The sequence below is a fragment of the Hyperolius riggenbachi genome, chromosome 5 (assembly GCF_040937935.1).
Source record: "Hyperolius riggenbachi isolate aHypRig1 chromosome 5, aHypRig1.pri, whole genome shotgun sequence".
In the NCBI taxonomy this organism is placed as follows: domain Eukaryota; kingdom Metazoa; phylum Chordata; class Amphibia; order Anura; family Hyperoliidae; genus Hyperolius; species Hyperolius riggenbachi.
In genome coordinates this window covers 137,106,525-137,128,634 of record NC_090650.1, presented here as the reverse complement: position 1 = coordinate 137,128,634, position 22,110 = coordinate 137,106,525, and the positions used below count along the sequence as shown (strand labels likewise).

At 42.7% G+C, this 22,110-nt stretch overlaps 1 protein-coding gene across 3 annotated transcripts in view; it reads right to left on the bottom strand.

Moving 5' to 3' along the window:
- MYRIP (myosin VIIA and Rab interacting protein) overlaps positions 1–22,110 on the bottom strand; it is a 533,041-nt gene that overhangs the window by 113,721 nt on the left and 397,210 nt on the right. For all 3 annotated transcript variants that reach the window (XM_068236299.1, XM_068236301.1, XM_068236300.1), the window contains exons 5-6: positions 21,564–21,644; positions 18,212–18,309 (exon numbers count right to left, since the gene is read on the bottom strand). In XM_068236299.1, the coding sequence (XP_068092400.1) occupies positions 18,212–18,309; positions 21,564–21,644 (179 nt within the window). The remainder of the gene's footprint in view (positions 1–18,211; positions 18,310–21,563; positions 21,645–22,110) is intronic.

The following is a 22,110-nucleotide window of genomic DNA, read 5'->3' as shown; positions in this document are numbered from 1 at the left end:
TCTTCATATGGAAAGGCACCTCCGACCTAATTCCGTCCTTTCTCGAATATCTCAACACTAACCCTGCTGGCCTACAGTTCACTTCCCATCACGACCCAGTTTCAATAGAATTTTTGGACCTGATCCTATACACTGATTTACATCATATTAAAACCAAAACATTCTTCAAACCTGTTGACGCCAACAATTACATCCACTACCACAGCTTTCACCACCGCCCCTGGACCAAAAACACCCCGTATAGTCAATATAAAAGAATATATCGCAATTGCACAGATATACAACAGTATAATACCCAGTCCAAAATACTCACAAAAAAATTCACCAACCACAAGTACCACAAGAAACTTTTACAAGATGCATACCAAAAAGCAAAAATTAATAATCCACCGCAACCAAATTCTGACACTCAGACTAAGGACGTGCCCCGTTTCATCACCAAATACTGTTCCCAACACCATTCCATCCACAGCATCCTCAATAAATGATTGAAGATCTTCCTTCAGGACCCCCACTTACGACCCATCATACCACCCAAACCGGCCATTACATATAGACGTGCCCCCAACCTCCGCAGCATACTGGCCCCCAGCAGACTACGTCATATACCGACAGCTACTGCACACTTTCCTACCACCCAGATACCAGGGTGTGCCCCCTGTAACCACAAGAGATGTTTAGCCTGCCAATTTGTCCTCAACACCTCATCTTTCTTCTCTCAAGTCACAAATACAGAATTTCACATCAAAGATGTCATTACCTACGAATCAAAATATATTATTTATGTCATCTCATGCTCGTGTCAGCTGCAATATGTGGGCAGGACCACCCAACCAGCCAGAAGTAGAATAGGACAACATAAAAAAACCATACTGAACAAATACCCCCTACACAGTGTATCACGCCACTTCTCCGCTCACCACGACAACAATCCTGAACTTTTCCGTATCACACTTATCGAATCTATTCCACACAACCGTTCAGACTCTTTTGACTCTCTAAAGAAATGCAAATGTATTGGATACAGATTCTTAAAACCTTAACTCCAGATGGTCTAAATGAAGTACTGGAGAAAATCTACTAACCCACCCTACCCGCAGTAAACATTTTCTCTTTTTAATCCTGTCCTCTCTTTTTATTTTATAGGTTTATTGTTGTTTATTCATACTTCTTATTCATATGTTTTGTATGCTTTTTATTCAAATGTCATTATCTGTATTTATTAATATTATTAATTTCTTTTATTTTATTCCTTTTCTCATTATGTCATTTTATTGTGTTTTATGATATTTGTTTGTATGTATCTATGCGTTGTACTAATTCCCTTATACAATCAACCCATCATGCCATAGATAACCATTGATATTGCTGCATATATAGCACACATAGCACTTTAGCACTTTGTCACCTTTTATAGGACACAATCATCATATGTTCTAAGTTTACACCACTAGGTGGCAGCATGACACTATAATGATGTACTCGTATATTTTATGTTGTTTTTCATCATGAAACAACCTCTATTCCACAGTTTAGTAAGATCAATTTTATATATTTTTTTATATATTTTTCTATATTTATTTGTGGCTCTTTATGTCCCTCTGATGCATGCCCCATACATCTAGTACACCCTCGGCGCTTTCCCACATCCAACATGGTCGCATGTTTACATGAGACACTGGCGCGCCTGCGCACTAAATTCACTGGAATCCTCCTCACCATTTACATAGAACCCGCGAGGACGTACCCCCGCACATGCGCAATCACCCCAGGCGGTGCGATATTCTCGCCGAACCGCCCCTCTACTCCGGCCCCTCAGCCTAAGGCGACGTATTAGTCACACCTTCCGGCATCCACGAGACTACTCCCACCCTCCAAACTTCCTCATTGGCTAAAGGCTAGCTTGGTACCCACGCCTAATCGGCCCCGCCCCCACAATCTACTCTAATTGAATTATTGGCTCTTAGTCTGCCTATATAAAGGTTCTACGCTGATACACCAGTACAGAGGTGCCAAGCTGTTATTGGACGCCAAGCTGGTAAGTGTCATTAATCTATTTACTACCCCAAAAACCACTCTATTCTATACCTGCTTTTCTCCTACTACCCCACACTTCGTAGCCTTATTATACACTACCTAAGCTGTTTACTGATGCGCCCCCAGCAGCATTCTCCCCCTACTTTTCTCATTCTCAGTATTTTCCCACTGATATATACACCATTATACCCCTTCCCCTCCACCTCATCGTACCACCCCACCATGGACTCTTTTTAATTGTTAATTGAATGTATTCATCCTTTTTATTATTTTGTGGTGAATTGGATGTTTTCATTTAGCCACTATTATACATAATTTTTTCTGTTTGAAGTTAAGCACAATTTGGTCGCATAATCCTGTATCACACTTTTACTGTTGATCATTTCAGCCATCTCACTCTCCATGCCAATCACCATTCTACCAGCCTCTTCACTTTTAACCATATCCCCCAATGCTATACCATTATCTTACAACCACACATACTGTATATATTATACAATTATGTCACACACAGCGCTCTGATATGCTTTTCATCTCTGTCATGTTTCAGTGTGATACTCCGGTTGTTTATTGCCTGATGAAGCGGGATTGTGCCCGTGAAACGTGTTGCAGTTTTATCTAGGAGTATGTGAATAAATTATTACTACCTCAAGCGACAGCATCGTGTCTGTTTTGGTGTGGCTGGTCCACCACCTCCATGTTTTAAACTTTTTAGCATATTTTTATCCTTTTGGCGCCTCTGTACATCCTTTTATCAAGTTTTCCACCCCTGGTGGAAGGGTGGGACACCCTCTTTTCTTCTATCTACAGAGAGCGACATCTTAGCCCTGAGTGGGGACAGGCCTAATCTCCCCACCTGCCTATACAGTGGTTACCTCAGGGGTAACCCAGGTTTGTAAATATAATACTTACAAGTCATTATTCCTCCCTTTTCCAATACATACTACACTATATTGGGCTCTCGGTTTTCTGCTTTATCTTGTGGATTATGCCCCCTTTGTACCTCATACCCCCTTGTACCTCTTGTGTCTCCCTGTGTCCTCCTCTGTCTCCCTTGTGTCCTCCTCTATGCCCTTTTGTGTCTCTCTTCTGTCCTCCACTATGCCCCTTTGTGTCCTCCTCTGCATGAGCACAGTACAGGGAGTCCCCAACATTGCACCGGGTTGGAGGTTCGTGTGCAGGTGTTCACAAATCAGGAACTCCCTGCATTCGGACTATAAGACACAAAGACTTTTTCCCCACTTTTGGGGTAGAAAAAGTGAGTCTTATAGTCCAAAAAATACAGTAAACAGTAAACTTATGTGCGTACACAGCAATGTGGGCATTGTCTACCTGTACATGGGTTGCTTTATTTGTGAAACGTGTTACACACTTTATGCAAAGTTTGCATTCATTGTCTGCACAGAAGTCACAAGATAACTGTCAGTAAGAAAATGTAAGGAGCTCTGCAATAATTTGTGCCCAGCGCCCCATTTTTACTAAAACCATTCCTGTTATTGATATAACAAAACTGGTTTACATGCACTGCAGAAAACTTTGTGCATCGCAAATAATGGTATTAGCCACACAATGGGCTTGATTCATCAAGCCGTGTTAATGCATAGCACGGCCGTGCTCTGCATGTAGCGCGCAATGTTACTTGCGTGAAGTTTTAAGCGCGCACAGGTTCACAACCACACGCTAACAAAGCTCTCCATGTGGTAATGTGGCACAATGCGTGCATTGTGATGCGTTAACACGAGAAGAGCTTTGTTAGTGTGCGCGTGTAAACCTGTGCACGAGTAATACTTTGCATGAGTAACATTGCACACTACACACATAGTACGGCCGTGCTATGCCTTAGCACGGCTTGATGAATCAAGCCCAATATGTAAAAAGATTTTTAACCATGTAATTTATCAGAGCTAGAATAGCTGATAGCTGTGGAATGCATAACACTCTATATGCTGTACAGCTCCATCATTCCAACAGAAAAAAAGAAAACATGTACAGATACAAGCTGCATTGTTGGAGACTACAACAAAACCAATACATGTTCTTGCTTAGGAAGTTGAATACTGCAGGTATTGGTGACTTGCTGCAATGAATTGTCTGCCTGAAGGTTAAAGAGATCAGTGCCATTCCTCTTCATTGGGACTGATGTTGCTATGACAACTGAGTACTCCAAAGTAATAGTAATCAGGTGAAAATACAGAGAGTTTAACATCATGTGGCTGCAGAGTGTAAGATAATCAAAACAGCAAAGAGCAATAAAAACATTTCCAACCTTGAGATCTATAGTTATGTGTTGAACAATTGAACTCTCTCCTGTACATGCACCATTTAGGTTCACATATCTTAGAGATTTGACCCAAACATTATATATAACAGATATTTTAGAATATATATATGTAGTAGAAAAAAAGGTACTTGTGTATTATCCCGTCTAACAGAACGGGCTCGGCAGTTAGACAGGCTGGAAAAGTGTGCACTGTGCTTCTTGAGCAGCTGATTCAACACAGATCAGCTGCTCCGTTCCACTCAGCTTTCCTCACTGCGCAGTGTTGTATCCCGTCCCGAAGTCACAGCACTTGTCTGTGTAAGATGTGAGCAGAGGAGCTGTACAGCACACTGAATGCAGTGACCTCCGCTCCATAGACAGCAGCCGCTGATCCCCGCTTAGGTAAGCTCTCCCCTGGTGGGCTGTGATTAGGGGCGAGACCCTTTTATAGACAAGCTGTATGATAGCGGGCAGATTGCTGCAGGGCACAGCGCTGTACATAGCAGGGGGTGTGAGGTGGATCAACTTGTGCTGGTGCTCAGCAAGTCCTCTTCCCTGTAATGTGATTAGGCAGAGTTGGTATGCCGCTAGAATCACTTGTAATTCCCCTCCTCCAGGCTGGAAGGCTTCATGCCTCTTTCATTATTGCTCTCTATTGTTCTGCGGTCTGATCGCTGATGGAAAAGCCAACACAGCGCAGTGAGGAAAGCTGTGTGGAACGGGGCAGCTGATCTGTGGTGAATCAGCTGCTCAAGAAGCACAGTGCACACTTTTCCAGCCTGTCTAACTGCCGAGCCAGTTCTTCTAGACGGGATAATACACAAGTACCAAAAAAAAGACAATATTTTTCATATTAAGTGAAAGTGTTATTTACCTTAAGCGTGCCAAATATAACAGTATAGGTTTGGCATAAGATCTCATACGAGCATACAGGATGAGCAAGTGCATGAACAGAAAACTGCCTAGAGGAGGTAGATGCATGCATTCAAATATTGGCTCCGCGGTGGTCTTGTTCAAACAACATTCCACGCATACATCACAGTGTCCTCTTTAGTTCCGAGAGGTCACACACAGATTAGTGTAGGAGCTTTCAATTTGTTCAGCGGATAAATAACATAATACCTTGGCATTTCAATCACAGATGACGAGGTGGAATTTGCCTGCTATACCTCTCTCTTTTTTCATAAAAATTGTTTGGGAGAAATATATTCTGAATGCAAATTTAACTCATAGCTTGCTAAATAAGCCAATTATATTTTTCTGAACATCCAGTTTAATGCAGTGATTCTTGGTGTACAGTTTGCAGAGGCAGACTCTTAACAGCATTAGCCTCTTGCAGACTTTATGCACCCAAAGAAGAAAATAATGGAATGGAGTAAACCATAAACACTGGTTTCAGTGCTCGAAGGCAAAGCAGAGCATGCACCAAATATAGCAGTTACAGTATTTACTGTGAGAAAAAAAAAACAGGCTGCAGCATAAACAATCATTGGGTGAAAGAAATACCATAAAGCACAATCACTGTTGAATGCATTATATAAAATCAAGCCTGTCTGATCGTCCATCTTTGTAATGCTAGGCACACACTACACAATGTGAAAAATAGATCAGAAAATATTAATTGTCTTTGCACACTGCTCCACTCAGCAGGAATCTAATTGACGTTCAATGCAATACAAAGCTATAAGAATGTTGATCCATGCCAATCCTGCTCCGACTCCACCCGCCCACCCTGCACTGCGGCAGCCAATTAATGTAGACATACGATCAAAGTTTGATCAATAAAATCATCAACCATTGACTGACACGCCTTTATTTTGATAATACATTTTTGTTAGATACAATATGTAATGTCTACTCTGTTAAACAGATTGGTTAACTTGAATCTAAATATAATGGTTGTCTGTTGCAGAGACCTATCACTTTTCCCTACATGCAGTGTGTCCCTACTTTCTCAACATATTATTATGTGGGATTTTTGTTTTTAGCTTTCTTCAGGCACACCACAGAAATTCTGCTGGTTCTCAATAATCATACTTCATATGCTTTTTTACCTCAAGTATTGTTAAACAGGAAGCTGTTAAATACCACAAATGAAAATTTGGTATTTGTTTTAAGATCCACTTATTGTTTGAACTGGCAAGCTTTGTAAGTTCAGGTATAGTCTCATTTTGTACTTGTATAATTAAGATAGCTCTATTTAAGGAATGGGGACTAGTCATCAGTCAACAAGACAGTTACCGCAAATGGAAACATGACACTTTTTTTGCATGCAAAACTATGGGCCATATCCTATTCTTGAAATCGCCAACGTTAAGTGCTGATGAGTCCAAAAATCAGGCAATGATAATATTGCCTGATCCTATCCTACTTAGCACCTGAGAGGGTGTTGAAAAGTTTGCTTGTGCCAGGGTATCACCAAGTGAGTACTCTACTCCGTATCCTATGCCTATCCCATGCCCACTTTCATGCTGCTGGGAAGCAATACTTCCTGACAGAAGTAAGCATTAGTAACAGACATTGCGTGACAGAGATGGGCATGTGCATCTCCCGGGGAGAACAGCGCAAAACCTTGCTTCCCATCACCCAACACACAGAAGCATCACTCAGGGCAATATCTACTATTCGCTTGAATAATGCTCTTAACACAAGTCCATTGCACAATTGAAGCCAGGAATTGTGTTTGCCAGTCACCTGGCATGCAATTGCCAGGTGATAAGTAGCTTGCATGCTGCAAGCTGCTTATCACTTGGAATAGGATATAACCCTATATGCATATACTGTATCTGAAGTACACAATGGTGACACGAGTTTTAGGTTAAATGAAGAATTATTATCTTAGTGTTTGGCTATGTACTTCAAGTCCACACTCAAAATTGTTGCCCCTGATGAGTCATCTATGATGAAACCGGTTGGGAGGAGCCTATGCCGCACTAGTCGCTGAGAAACTGTGGAGAGAAGCACTAGATGCTACATGCGGGGACGTCATACTTTTTACTGATATGCGCATAACTTTTAAGGAAATGTGAGTGTATTACTATGTATTTTTATTGATTTAAAGCAGTATTACGCTATGCAAGCCTTGTTTTAAGTCTTTTAAGGGATCGTTTTGCAAGAAACAGATCGGGGAGGACTGTCACTAGCCGGGTTAAGCTGGTCTTTAAAGGGTCGGCCATCCTATCTGGTGAGCGTGTTTTTCACCTGGGTGGAGTTGTGTGACAGCACTGGTGTCAAGGCCATACACTGTTGACAGGTGTGATGGTGGAGGTGTACCAGTGGAAGCAGTATTACGCTATGTACCCCTTTGTTTCTATGTTTTATTGAGGTATAGTCAGAAGAAATGCTCGGTGAATGACAAGAGGATTTAAGAATTGTTTTTACTATCACGTTGTGCCTGTTATGCTGATCTGTCATTTAATCAGCCATCACTGTTGGTGAGCGTACTTGCATATATTTATTCAACTGTTGAAGATCTTTACCCTGAGGAAGTGGAACTGTTATATGAACTATATAAACTATAGGTTTCTTAGTCCTTCCATATATAGATTTTCTTCTTTTTCTGTTGTTGATGTTCAATAATATGATTTGGTGCAATAGTAGGTGTTAGCGCTCTGCACAACAAATCTACATGTTCATAGGGGTCTGATACCCCCCATAGTGCATAGCGATCCACCTACGTGCTGTTTAGGAGAATATTAACACATTTTTTGAGGAGTGCAGTGACCACTCTAGCTATACTCAAAATTGTTGCCTAAATTTTCAAAACTGTTCTTAAAAAATAAACACTGAGATGCTTTAACTTCTTACTTAAACCTATAGAATGAATGAGCTACAACTTGGAAATCGTTTTTCTTCTGTAGAGCTGAAACCACAAACCATAGGTGCTATGGAGAGCAGCAGCCACTTAAGAGTGCATACACTAAGCTACCCTAGTAATGTGTGTACACACAGAAAAGATCCATACGCTCTGTAACCCCCTTGAAAGTACTCACTGGTGCAGGATCTGCACACTTCAGCTGAGTTCATATAAAAGCCAATATAGTTTATTGCAAAAATCCACTGGTAGACAAAGACATCCACAAGGTCAAAAAACTGACGCGTATCGGGCTCAGAATGTTCCCTATCATAGTTCTTAGTAGTAGCCTAGTCATAGTTCTTAGTAATGTGTGTATTCACTGGTCCTAATTTGCTACAACTACAATAATCTTTAGTCATTTTCTTAGCGGAAAGCTATTTAACCTGCCAGTATGTCTTTGAGATGTGGGACGATACCCACACGGATATGTGGAGAACATACAAATTCCACCTGTATGGGATGCAGTTAAGGAATTGACTATGGGGCTCTAGCATTACAGCAAGAGTGTTAGCAGCTATGCTGCATAGAGATGGCCCGAACAGTTCGCCGGCGAACGGTTCCCGGCGAACTTCGGTGGTTCGCGTTCGCGGAGAACCGTGAACTTTTCCGGAAGTTCAATTCTCCCCCCATAGTGCATCATTAGGGTCAACTTTGACCCTCTACATCACAGTCAGCAGGCACATTGTAGCCAGTCAGGCTACACTCCCTCCTGGAGCCACTCCCCCCTTATAAAAGGCAGGCAGCGTTAGGCATTGGACTCACTCGTGTGCCTGCAGTAATTAGAGAAGGGAGAGCTGCTGCAGACTCTCATAGGGAAAGCTTAGTTAGGCTCTTGTAGGCTTGTTAGCTTGCTCCTTGATGATTCTTATTGCTAAAAAAGCACCCCTCAACAGCTCTTTTGAGAGCTAATCTTGTTCTTGTGATCTATTTTTTTTTTGTGTGTGTGTGGCCCACTTGCATTATATACAGCCCTGTCAGTCAGTCGCAGCTAGCCTTTGGTGTAATTCCTACTGTGCCACTGCCAGGCCCAGCACATTCAGTGACTACCTGTGTGTGTGTGTTACAGGCAGCTGCAGATTTGTAATCCCATCCCAATCACTGCACCTGTTCACTGTTCAGTGCACCTACCTACCTACATGAGCGCATGCATTGTTAATACCACCAGTCATTGCACCTGTTCACGGCGGTACCTGTGTGTGTGTGTGTGACAGGTGCACATTTGTAATACCCATCACTGCATATACCTACCTGTTGTGTTTAGTGCACCCACCTACCTACGTGAGTGCATGCAGTGTGATATTTAATACCACCAGTCACTCTACTTATTCACGGTACGTGTGTGTGACAGGTGCACATTTGTAATACCCATCACTGCATATGCCTACCTGTTGTGTTCGGTGCACCCACCTACCTACGTGAGTGCATGCAGTGTGATATACCACTCCGTGCATACCTGTTAACTGCACCTATGTGACTGCACATTGTATTAGTCAAGTCAGTGCATACCTTTCACTTCATCCCACCCAATATGGACAAAACAAAAAGCAGAGGCAGGCCACCTGGCAGGTCTGTTCGAGGTCGCGCTGTCGTGATTTCGTGTGGCCCTCTACCAAAGTACAGTGCTCAGAAGAAGGCACGTGCCATCAACCCCCAATATTGTCAGGACGTAGTTGACTATTTAACACAGAACACCTCAGCTTTCTCAGCTTCCGCATGGAAGCGTGACATATCTTCCTCCTCTCTGCTCTGATTCTGGCACCCCACTTAACACTCAGTCCGCCGCCGCCACTAAAGTGCCATCACCCCAGGGCTCAGCGGTGTGGAAATTTTTGTGTGTGTCTGCCTCAGATGAGAGCAATGCCATCTGTGCTCTCTGCCACCGAAAATTGAGCCGTGGAAAGACCAAGACCGGCGTAGGGACAACTACCTTACGAAGGCACATGATTACAAAGCACAAACTGAAATGGGATGACCACCTGAGGAAAAGCAGCACACAAAAGCAAAGCCACATGCCGCATTGGAAGAAACCAGGCCGCAATTTTTTTTCAAAAAAGGCGATACCTAAACTGTACCGTGATGTGGAAAGGCAAGTGGTGACATCTCTGGCACACAGCGTTGGGTCAAGGGTCCATCTGACCACGGATGCCTGGTCTGCAAAGCATGGTCAAGCCTGCCCGAAGACTAAGTCAGTCCCCACACACAGCATCTTTGCCTGCATGCCGTGTGACTGCCTGCCCCAAGACTAAGTCGGTCCACACACAGCATCTCTGCCCGCAGGCTGGTTGACTGCCTTCTCCGCCTCCACCAGCAGGGTCCAGGACTCCAGGTGGATTCCTGAATTTTTAAGGCCGCTATAATAATTTTTCTGGTGCGTGTACATGCCTGCCTAATTTTTCTGGCTGCACTGCAGCTGCAACAACAAAACAAAAGGCATGTACATGTGCCAATTCCCCTTTGTGATCATTACCTAGCCGCGGTTAAGGGGCTTGCGTATCACAATGAAGTAATGACCGCCAGCCATATGAGTGTCTCAGGGGGGGGGGGGGGGGGTCAAACCCATGATAATAAGGTCGTGGCTTCATTGTGGACAGACCAAATTTGATCAGCTGGACAGTCACTGTTCTGTCATTCAGCTGCCTCAGCCCGGCGACCATATGGGCTGGAAAGCCGCCATCACCTGCACTCACGTCATGGTGCGCACCAGTCCAGCACAGCCGTCACTACACAAACAGCTGTTTGCAGTCACTGCATACCTTTCACTGCATCTTTGACTGCACATTGTATTATACCTGGCAGTCAGTGCATACCTTTCACTTGAATGGATGGCACACTTGCCCTCCATAACAGATTCTCGTTAAAGGATTTAAAGTTGATTCATCTCATATACAGCAGGGCCTCGAAAGCCCTCCTGTATTGTTATGTTTGGTCACTACCTCAGGATGTGCATGCCATGCCTGCTGCCTTCCTTGAATGTGTGGTAGCCGTTCCTGCTCCTTTGCCCACAGCGTGCCTGCTGCCTTCCTTGGATGTGTGGTGGTGTTAGCCGTTTCTTAGGCTCCCATTCCAGTCCGGAATCGAACCCTGATTCCCCGGCCATTACCCGTGGTCACAATGGCAGACTTGCCCTCCATAACAGATTCTCATTACAGGTACTGAACAGCCAGCAGAAAATTAAATTTAAAAAAAATAGATGTAAGCTTTAACAATGGCGGAGAAAGAACCATCGAAAGTTGATAAGGCAGTCAGACATTACCTGATATCACTGAGGAAAAGCAATCTTGCCATGGTGCGCACCACTCCAGCACGGCCATCACAACACAAACAGCTGTTTGCGTTGCGTTACACACAGTGAGTTTGGTGTGTCAGTGTGAAGCAGTACTCTAATTACACTCCCTAATTGATGCATACACATGCAAGATGTTTTAAAGCACTTTAGGCCTGCAATTTAGCATTCAATGTGATTTCTGCCCTTAAAATGCTGCTTTGCATCAAATCCAGATTTTTCCCCGGGACTTTTGGCGTCTCTCCCTTTCATCCATGCAAAAACTCAGATGTTAGACCCCTTGAAACATCTTTTCCATCACTTTTGTGGCCAGCATAAGTGTTTCTAGTTTTCAAAGTTCGCCTCCCCATTGAAGTCTATTGCGGTTCGCAAAAGTTCGCGCTAACTGAACTTTTGCGGAAGTTCGCGTTCGCGGTTTGCGAACCGAAAATCGGAGGTTCGGGCCATGTCTAATGCTGCAGACACAGTAATCATAAAATCCTAAACATATATAAAACCATAATGATGATAAGTAGCACGTTCTTATTATTTTAATATCTCAGTAGGAATATTTTCATCACTGAATGTAACGTTCACCCACACGTGTAGTTTGACCTAGACGTGGCAAATAAACATCACTATGCTTTCTCAGCTTCACAGCATAAAAAACCTATAAATAACGCAGCAATTTGCTATGAGTGTGCTGTGAATGCCTGGGATGCTACATGGTAATTTTATCACTAAATGAATAAGAAAATGTATTCAGATGCCATTGTTCTGTTTTTTTTATCTAAACCAGAAACATATTAGAGTTATTAATGTTATGCATTATTTGAAAGAAAGTAAATTATCCAAATGTATCATCGTTATGTATATAATGCCTTATGATGATTTAACTATGTCATTACATTATATAATAACCTCTAACTAAGGGTTACTAAAGTCTAAGCGGCCTGCTATGATTACTGGCATGGATGTTAGGTAGAGTGTTACTGTGTAGGCAAGGCTGTGCATAGTATTCATCTGTGAAAGTCGTGGGTCTTTTACTGAGACCTCCACTGGAATAATCTGCTGCAGACACAGGCACATGCATGTTGTGTTTCATAACAGTGTTTCTCAAAATGTTTTATGTATCTAGCCCCATTTCAGGGGTGTAGCTACAAAAAATGTGATGGTGCCCATTGACATTCATTGGATTGAGAATATGCAGGTACAGAATAGGGTACAGGGCCCATTGTTAGTTAGCTGGCATAACATGTGGATTCAACATCACCATCTGTGGTATGGGATACCTTGAAGGTGGTTGCAAGTCTTTTGTTTGAATACTTTCTTCTACTAGGAGACAGGTGCAAGCATTGCGGAGGGGAGAGCAGCGGAATCAGCACTGACATATATTAATTCTAAATCAAGGGAATCCTATCTTGCTTTATTGATGGCTAGGTAATTAGAGGCTGAAGATAAAACTATCCTGGCAAGAGAAATTAGAATGTATGATCAAGGTGATAGATCAGGGAAGGTATTAACTTATTTCATGACTAATGCCTCATGACATAAAAATTGTGATAATCAAAAATGATAGGGATAATGTGCTGCAGTACCCCTATGAAATGAATGATACTTTTGTGATTATTATAGAAACTTATACTCTACCTGCCAAACAGATGCTTAGCATTCAGCTAACTGCAACTTTTTGAATTATTGTAATTAATATTGTAGTTTGTAAAAATATTTTCATTAAGGCCTCTTTCACAGTGTGTTAAAGTCACACGTTAGAAAATGTTTTAACGTGGACTAATGCACAACACTATTAAGTCTGTGCAACATTCACAGTGCACACGTTGCGTTGTGTGTAACATGTAGCAATATTTAGAAAGTGCTGCATGCTGTGCGTTTAGTAATAAATCTGCTGTGTTGTGTGTGTTGCACATGCTCAGTAATGTTTTTTGTTTTTTTTAATGTAACACATGCGCCGTTTTCGTTCCATCACTGTGTGACGAAAATGGCGCACCAAAAGCAGGGCTAAAGAATGTACTATAATGTCCAAGTTATAGTCTTTCAATGCGTTGCATTAGGGGCATGTTATGCGACCTTAACGTTGCATCAAACGCAATGTCCCACTGTGAAAGAGGCCTTAATGTTTATTGACATTCCTCTGGATCAACAGGGATATGTGAGGGAGCAGGCTGGTGTTGTACTTTATACTGGTTGAACTCGATGAACGTATGTCTTTTTTCAACCAAAATAACTATGTAACTATGTAACTATGACATGCTAATTTGAATGGTCTGTAAAACCATTTGAGTTATTCCAGCGTTTCCTGCTACTGTCCCCTTTATGTAGCATGCTCTTCTTATGGTTATACATGTGAACATATTTATCTATATTTAGCTTCTAGCATTTTAACCCTATTTGTATTTTTATATACTTATATGTATTTACTGATGTGTACAGAGATGGATTTAGATGTAATGGGGCCCTATGCAAGATAGTAGATTTAGGGCCCCTTGTGGTCCTTTAGGTAAGCTGAAGTGAAGAGAGGTCAAAGAAGGTGGCAGGTGGCCCGCTTGACACCCACTAGGCCACAAGCACCTGCCTAAGTTGCCTGGTGACAAAGTCTGCTCTGGATGTATATGTATCTATGTACTCAAGTACTGAGCTCCTTTTAAATTGATATTGTAGGCACTGTAGTTGGCTTGGGGAAGTGGGCTTTAAACCCATGAAACGCGATGCCTGTGCATAATTAAACTTCATATGTGTATGAATGTGTCGTTATTTAGGTAAACTACCTCTCCCTCTATTATTTTAGCTGTTTTTAACACAGTTTTATTTATCATTGGGTGGCTCTTTCCCCCTTTGTATGTTATTCTCGTATCATGCAGGGACATCCCCATAGCTGTGCATGGCACGGCTAGAGTGATTCAGATGTGTACTCGCATCAACACAAGTACCACTTTTGTTGTTTTTTATTGAAATCAAGAGTATCTGAAGGAAAAGGTATTGGGAACTACAACCAGGCTGATGCTCAACTGTGTCCCACTGATACCACCTATGACTTTGATTGGCTGGAGGAAGAGACTGATGTGATTGGCCAAAAGGAAGTGATGATGATTGAGGGAATTTCCTTTGGACGAATTCCTTCACTCCGGGGTTGCTGGACGGCTCCTGTCGGCACCCGTGATAGAATGCATGTTTGGTAGTGGTACGGGTTCTATGAAGCTGTTAGTCTTCTTGTGGGTATATATACTATTTTGTATGTTAGGTTTGTGGAGATATATTGAGGTGCTGATGATATTAAGGATAACAGGAACATATTCTTTCATTTTTTTCTGCCAGAAGGGAGCAGGTTACCTTGAGTTGCTTGGGGCAAGGAAATGGGTGATTGTCTTGACCATATGAGGTGCTTTGAGTCTGTATGCAGTTCCTCTGAGAGTGCTAATGGGATTATCTGCCTGGCTTTTGAACTCAGGAGACGGCCCATTGTCTCAATACACAAAGCAAGAGGACCAGAGCCTGGAGACTAACACAGGAACGTTTGAAATGTACATGACAGGCTATTAGAAATGGGTGAAGTCCTGTTGATACCATTTTTTACCTGTGGAAATTAAATCATTAGTGGAGGTGCAAAACTATACCCTGTAAAGTACATCTAATAAAACGGAGACAGGAAAAAGCCTTAATCAAGTTTTCACCTGGAGTTGAAAGACTCACTTCACAATCTTTGATGTATAGACTTTTACCTGGAAATGGAATATGTCTGAGATTTAATTAAAACCTAGTTCCTCCCCTCCCCAAGGAAGTTGCAGCCTCCAGGCGTAGCTCAGAGTATAAAAAGCAGAGGCAAATGCCTAGTGACCATCTTCTCTCGGAGGTAGCGAATAGCTAGGGATGATCGCGACTCCTGGTCGAAACGGCGTCCTCCCGCCAAACAACGTTCTAACCTAAGCTGGTAACGTTCCTTTTTTCCCCTGTTTATTTTTACGCAAATATCCGTGTGTGTTATCTTTGTAACTATTTTTACTTTGTTTTTTGTAATCATTTGTATATATTAAGTTCTGCATTGTTCTATGTTTTATGGAATATTAAATCATTATTTAATAAGCTTGACTTCTGCTGTACTAAACTAACACTCATAGCCTAGAAGAGACTGAAGTGTAAACGTGTATAAGTTCATGCCTAATTGTACGCTTGAGCAACACTACCGTATGAAATTGTAATTGCATTGTGTGTGGGGGCGTTTGTCATACGTTGGCCTAAGCGCGCAGCTGACCCAACGTACGAACAACGTCAGTGCGAGTAGCGACAGCAGAGTGGCTAACAGTATCGTTCGGAACGACTGTTAGTGGGTCTTTGCTTCACGACAGTGTAAGATTGCAACTGTTTGTGTGTGTGGGTGCGTGGCGTTCCCGTATTTGGCCTAAGCGCAAAGCTGACCCAAATACGAAAACGCGGAGTGCGCGCTGAGGACTCGACAGCAGAGTGGAAGTGTCTAGCGAACCGCTAGTGGTGGCAGTGAGAGGTGTTCTGAGGGGTCCCAGCCTTGTTTTAGCTTGACTAAGGCTGCTTCCCCTCTCAGTCTGGTCAAACCCGCAGTTGGGAACCGTATACGCAGGTGTTCCGCGGGCCGGTTCCTGACAGTTCAGTTACTTGGTTTGTGGCTTCTGATGAAGTGACTTTGACTTGCAAAATGGCTGTCAGGTCTTCTACACTGTGTCTGTATCTGTTTGTACCGGGGATGCAATAAAGTGGTGAATTGCAATTGAAGCTGACCTGGTGCCCAGAGTCTCTTTTAGTAAATTGCTGCAATTGTATTGTTGGTCTGTATCTAATTCTGTGAAATAAACTTTACCTGATGCACAAAGCAGTGGCAAGATTGCTGTGCGCAGGCAGTGCCCAGCAATTTTACCATTACTACCTATACCAGAGAAGCATGCGTTGCCTGCTTTGTGTAACCCGCATTAATGTTTAACATGCGGTGTTCCCTCATCCTTAGTAATGGTAAAATTTAAGTTTCCTGCTCATGGCAACTTTACTGCCGTGTAGTGCATCAGGCTCAAGATTACATCAATTATGAGTTAGGTCATATATGGAGGGATAAATCATGAGTTAATCAGTTAAGTAGAAATAAATCATAAGTTAAGACAGACAAGGAGTGATCAATCATGAGTAAGTAAGTAAGGTGAGATAATTCCTGAGAGAAATTTTGTGAAGTATGACATGAATTCCTCAGCTCAGTGTCTCCTAGAATACTTATAGACTGGCTCTTCTAGCTATTTGTTTTAGTGAGGTGTAAGCACTAAACTGTGTCAAGCAGAATAACATGCTCAAATAAAGTCTTACCATAAGACGGGCAGAATGCAATGCATCACACTCTACTTATTGTGCGTAAGACTACCACATAATTCTGGTTTACACAGTTTAGTGCATACACACCATTGTGTCTAACCTTGATTTAATCCACAAACACGTTCTTTCTCCCATTTCCCATACCTTCAGTTCATTCTCCAGTAAAGTCTCTGATGCATCACATGCTGACCAGACCTACCAAAAATACCCAGTAGCTTGAAACAGAAATTACCACAGGTAGGTGTTCTTACTCAGAAATTGACATGATGCTTTAAATCCCTGAGGATGAGTAATTCACATAAAGGATTGTCATGCAAATTTAGCAGTTTTGCAGATTATGGTTTAGCAGGCATATCCAGCTGCTTTTCTTTATACAAGTTGCTGCATTGTCACTTGTTACTCAATCTGCTTTGTACTAACTGTAAAATGCAGCTCTTCCTATCTGTACTCTGATACAAATATGACTTAGAATATAACTTTTATACTGCATTCCCTACATCATCATGGCTACTACAGAAATGATTACATGTTATAGGTACGTGTCAGCAGCCACAGGCACACTTACATAAATCAAATTAAATCAAACATATAAAAATGTAAACAGTATCAGAGTTGATAAGTGTACAAACATTACCACCTGTCTCAGTGAACCGGAGGTGAAAGTGATATGAAGGCAGACATATTTATTTCCTATTAAAAGTACTAGTTGCCTGGCAGCCCTGCTGATCTATTTGGCTGCAGAAGTGTCAGAAACAAGCATGCAGCTAATCTAGTCAGTTCTGACAATACTGTCAGAAACGTCTGATCTGCTGCATGCTTGTTCAGGGTCTATGGCTGAAAGTGTTAGAGGCAGAGGATCGGCAGGATGGCTAGATAACTGGTATTACTTAAAGAAAATCTGTAATAAAAATAAACCCTCTGGGGGATACTTACCTCGGGAGGGGGAAGCCTCTGGATCCTAACGAGGCTTCCCCTGTCTTCCGGTGTCCCGGCAATCCAGCGCTGCAGCCCCCTGAACCGCGACAAGGTAAATATTTACCGACCATGATCCTGCGCAGGCGCACTAGCGGCTCTCCGTTTGGGTTAAGGCCAAACCCGATCGGATCTGCTCTGCTGCACAGACACGAGTCCTTTGTACCTGCGCAATAGAGCGGATATGATCAGGTTCAGCTATTTCCACCTTACCTGAATGAAGAGCTGTTAGTTCACCTGCGTAGGATCGCAGAGAGGTAAATATATCATAGCTTGTCAAGCTTGTTGGGGGAGGTTTCACAGAAGACAGCACTGGATTTCCCACAGCTACAGGGGACGGGGAAGCCTCATTGGGACCCCGAGGCTTCCCCCTCCCCAGGTAAGTATCCCCCAAGTACAGAGTCTCTTTAAAAAGAAATAAATATGGCAGCCTCCGTATCACTCTCACATGGGGTTCACGTTAAAGAGATAATGGCCTTACCAAGCTATCGCCGTATGACTCAGCTTTGGCAATTGCTTCTTCCACTGCCTCTTCTGCAACACGTAAGGCCACAGATAGGGTATCCATCATGCTGTGTCCTAAAAACAAGACATCACAGTTATGACTGACATGAGTATGTAAAGTGATCATGTTACAAAAGTATTCTACTGTACCTTAAATCTCTATGAGTAGTCTATGCGGACATGTATAGCCACAAACGCAAAGTTCTTTATGTAGCTTTACACTTGTCTGTTTTTTATGTACTGTAGCTCAACATTTCCAATTTCAATCATTTTATTGAAGGTTTCGCTGATGCGGCTCGATTGATAAGATCCGGCAGGACGGATCTTCGCACTGCCGATTCCCTGCTCGATCCCCGCGAGGGGACAATGGCAGGGAATCGTGCGGGAGATAAGCGTCGCCGGCGGGGACGAGCGGGCACGAGCGGGGAATCGTATGCGGCGCATGCGCGGCGAGCGGGGACGCGGAAGAGGCGATCCGGCGGCTAATCGAGCCGCCGGATCGCTGCAATGTCCCTTCGTGTAGATGGGGCTTTAAAGAGAACCAGAGATGAAGCACTTTATTGTATTTTACCTTATAAAGCAGTGGGAACATGACAGTAAACACCTAATCTGCTGTTTGTTTCATTGTTCTCTGTTTAATCTGACTGTTATCACCTCTGATAAGAATCCCCGACTGAGCACTCAGTCTACCTTTGCTACGGAAAGATTATAGCTGAGTCTGTCTTCTCTGGTGTCTTTTCAAGCCCAAGCCTGCCCCCTTGTGGCTCTGCTATAATGACTCAGCTATAATTATTCCCTGCAAAGCCAGAATGAATGCTCAGTCCGGGATTTTTATCACAGCTGGTAACAGACACTTTTAGCAGTGAGGATGAAACAGAGAAGCATGGTAAGTGTTTTCTCTAATGTTCTTACTGCTATATATGGTAAAATACACAAGGGTGCTTCGTCTCTGGTTACCTTTAAAGATGAAGCTCACATCTTTAGGATTATTGCTTCCCAACTGCTCGGTATGGATCGTCAACATCTTCAGGTTTCGACTAAAATTCCAAAATGAACTGGTTGGTAATTTTTGATTAAAGATGTATATTTTCCATGAAACTTATTAAGTATTGTTTTGTTCAGGTAACACGTTCTCATGGATTGGGTACTGTACAGTATAAGGATAATTTTGAAAAATCAACATGCTGAAAATGGTTTGTACTTCAAATTAAAAAACATTTGATTTTGTTTCTGTTGTTTTGATCACTGTGATCAAATTTGACAGTGGTCAATTGCTAGTTGCCACAAGCATATTTTAATGGTTAACTCCCTACTGATTTTGATTGGTTTATTAATTGAAAGGATAGTATTGTACACAGTAAATGTTCCTTGAGCATATGAAAGTAGGAATACTAGGAGAAATTATGGCCATGTAGTGCTGCACTCCGTCAAAAAGTACAGTGCTAGTGGTCTGGTCAATGCTTTGTCAGATTTCTACTGAAACCTAAATCTAGTGGCATCTACTGGGGAGCACAATTTGGAGGGAACACTGGGGGTGGGGGCTGACAGTGCTTGGTGGCCCTGGGGCTATTGTCCAGGTTGCACCTATGGTAGCACTGGCTTTGCTGTCTGTTTGTGACTGCTGTATTGTCTTTTATGAATTTTGAACAAAGAATTACAATTTATAGTCATATCAAGGCATACAGACTTCTGTTCCAGCAGCCTCTCAAAGTCAGTCAGCCATAGCTGCATGAATTACTGAGGGCAATTAAGTGGTATTCTTTTTTGCATAAAATAAACAATTAGTTCTGCCTCTCAGCTACAGTCTTCCTAACATAAACTACTATTCTCCATCCATGTCCCTAATGCTACCTCTCCAGCGTAAAAAATGATCCCCAGTCTATGACCCTTATTCAATTAACTTATCAATAAAATGCCCTTTAAATGCCCTAAGCCACCAGCAAGTAAGAAAATGCTCTGTTTAATCTTGATAGTATTTTTCACCTAGGTTTCCCTCCACTAAGGTGTTTGATGTAAGAAAAAAAATCACTTCAGGTTCCCTTTACACATTTTAAAGGATAACTGAAGTGAGGGGGCTATGGAGGCTGCCATGTTTATTTAATTGTAAGCAATACTAGTTGCCTGGCTATCCTGCTGATACTCTGCCTCTAATACTTTTAGCCACAGACCCTGAACAAGCCTGCAGAAGATCATGTGTTTCTGAAATTATTGTCAGATCTGACAAGATTATCTGCATGCTTGTTTCTGGAGTGATTCCGACACTCCTGCAGCCACATAGATCAGCAGGGCAGCCAGGCAACTAGTATTGTTTAAAAGGAAATACATATGGCAGCCTCCATATTCTTTTCACTACATTTGTCCTTTAAGAATAACTAGTATCAAGCAGAGAGGTTCACATAAGAGTCAGAGTTGGCTTGCTGGGCTATGACAGTGATCTGCAAACTTGGCTCTTCAGCTGTTAACCTCCTTGCCGGTTATCCCGAGCTCAGCTTTCCCGAGCTCAGGATTTCTCAGGCCCCGCTGGGCCGATTTGCATAATTTTTTTTTTGTTACATGCAGCTAGCACTTTGCTAGAGGCTTGTAACATTCGATCGCTGCCGCTACCTGTCGATTCGTCGCTAGCCGCCGTGCCGAGCCCCCCCCCCCCCCCCGCCCCAGACCCCTGCGCAGCCTGGCCAGTCAGTGCCGGGCAGCGCTGAGGTGTGGATCGGGATTCCCTGTGACGTCCCGACGTCCATGACGTCGGTGACGTCATCCCGCCCCGTCGCCATGGCGACCAGGGAAGCCCTGCAGGAAATCCCGTTCTGAACGGGATTTCCTGCTTACTCTGATCGCTGAAGGCGATCAGAGTGGGTGGGGGGATGCCGCCGCTCAGCGGCTATCATGCAGCGAGCCCTGGGCTCGCTACATGATTTAAAAAAAAAAAAACAAATTAAAAAAAAGTTCCCGCGCTGCCTCCTTGCTGGCGGGAATTAGACCGGCAAGGAGGTTAAGGAACTACAAGTCCCACAATGCATTTGCCTTTATGAATCATGACTGTGGCTGTCAGACCTCTGCAATGCATTGTGGGACATGTAGTTACTTAACAGCTGGAGAGCCACGTTTGCAGATCACTGGGCTATGACAAACGCACAATGTGACTAGGTATTCCTGCGTGTTGTTAATGGTATTACTAAAGGGCCAAATGACAGTTTCAGGGCAGTGGGCAGGTTTCTCTTCGCTGTCCTGTGTCTAGTACACAACTCTTATTTTGGTTAATGTCTCATTGAAGATTTGAGACAAATGGTTTGCTTGTGACAGATTTCCCTGAACTCAAGACTGTAAGTTACCTTGTGTTTGCCTATAGAATGTAGAGTCACTACCACAGATGCTTCCTTCATTTTCTAAACTTTCATCGATAAAGCTTCCTTCTGTTAATGGAGAAAAACAGGAAATGTAATGTGACATTATAAAACTGCACATAAATTCATCACCAACAGTTAAAAAAAGTATTTAATATAATTTATAATACTTCAAATATGAAAAAAGAACTCCAACTACAGTTTAAATAATATTAGAAATTGACATTGGTATTATTTATTTGCAATCCACAGAACATTTCTAGACATAGTGATGTTTAAAAATAATAAAGAGGAGATAATGGAAGAGGCAGGGAGATAATGGTAGGGATAGGGAGAGGAGAGAGAAGTAGTTTTTTTAATGTAATACTCGTCATGCCTGGCAGCTATCACAGACTGCACACAAAATACTAATAGGCTGCACGTGGTTGTGGGCGCCAATGCCTTAGACTTTTGACCATAACATTAATGTCAGGCAGGTGATATGTTATAAACTTGCTAAACAGCCATTCCACCCTCCTTAATAGTTCTGCCTCTT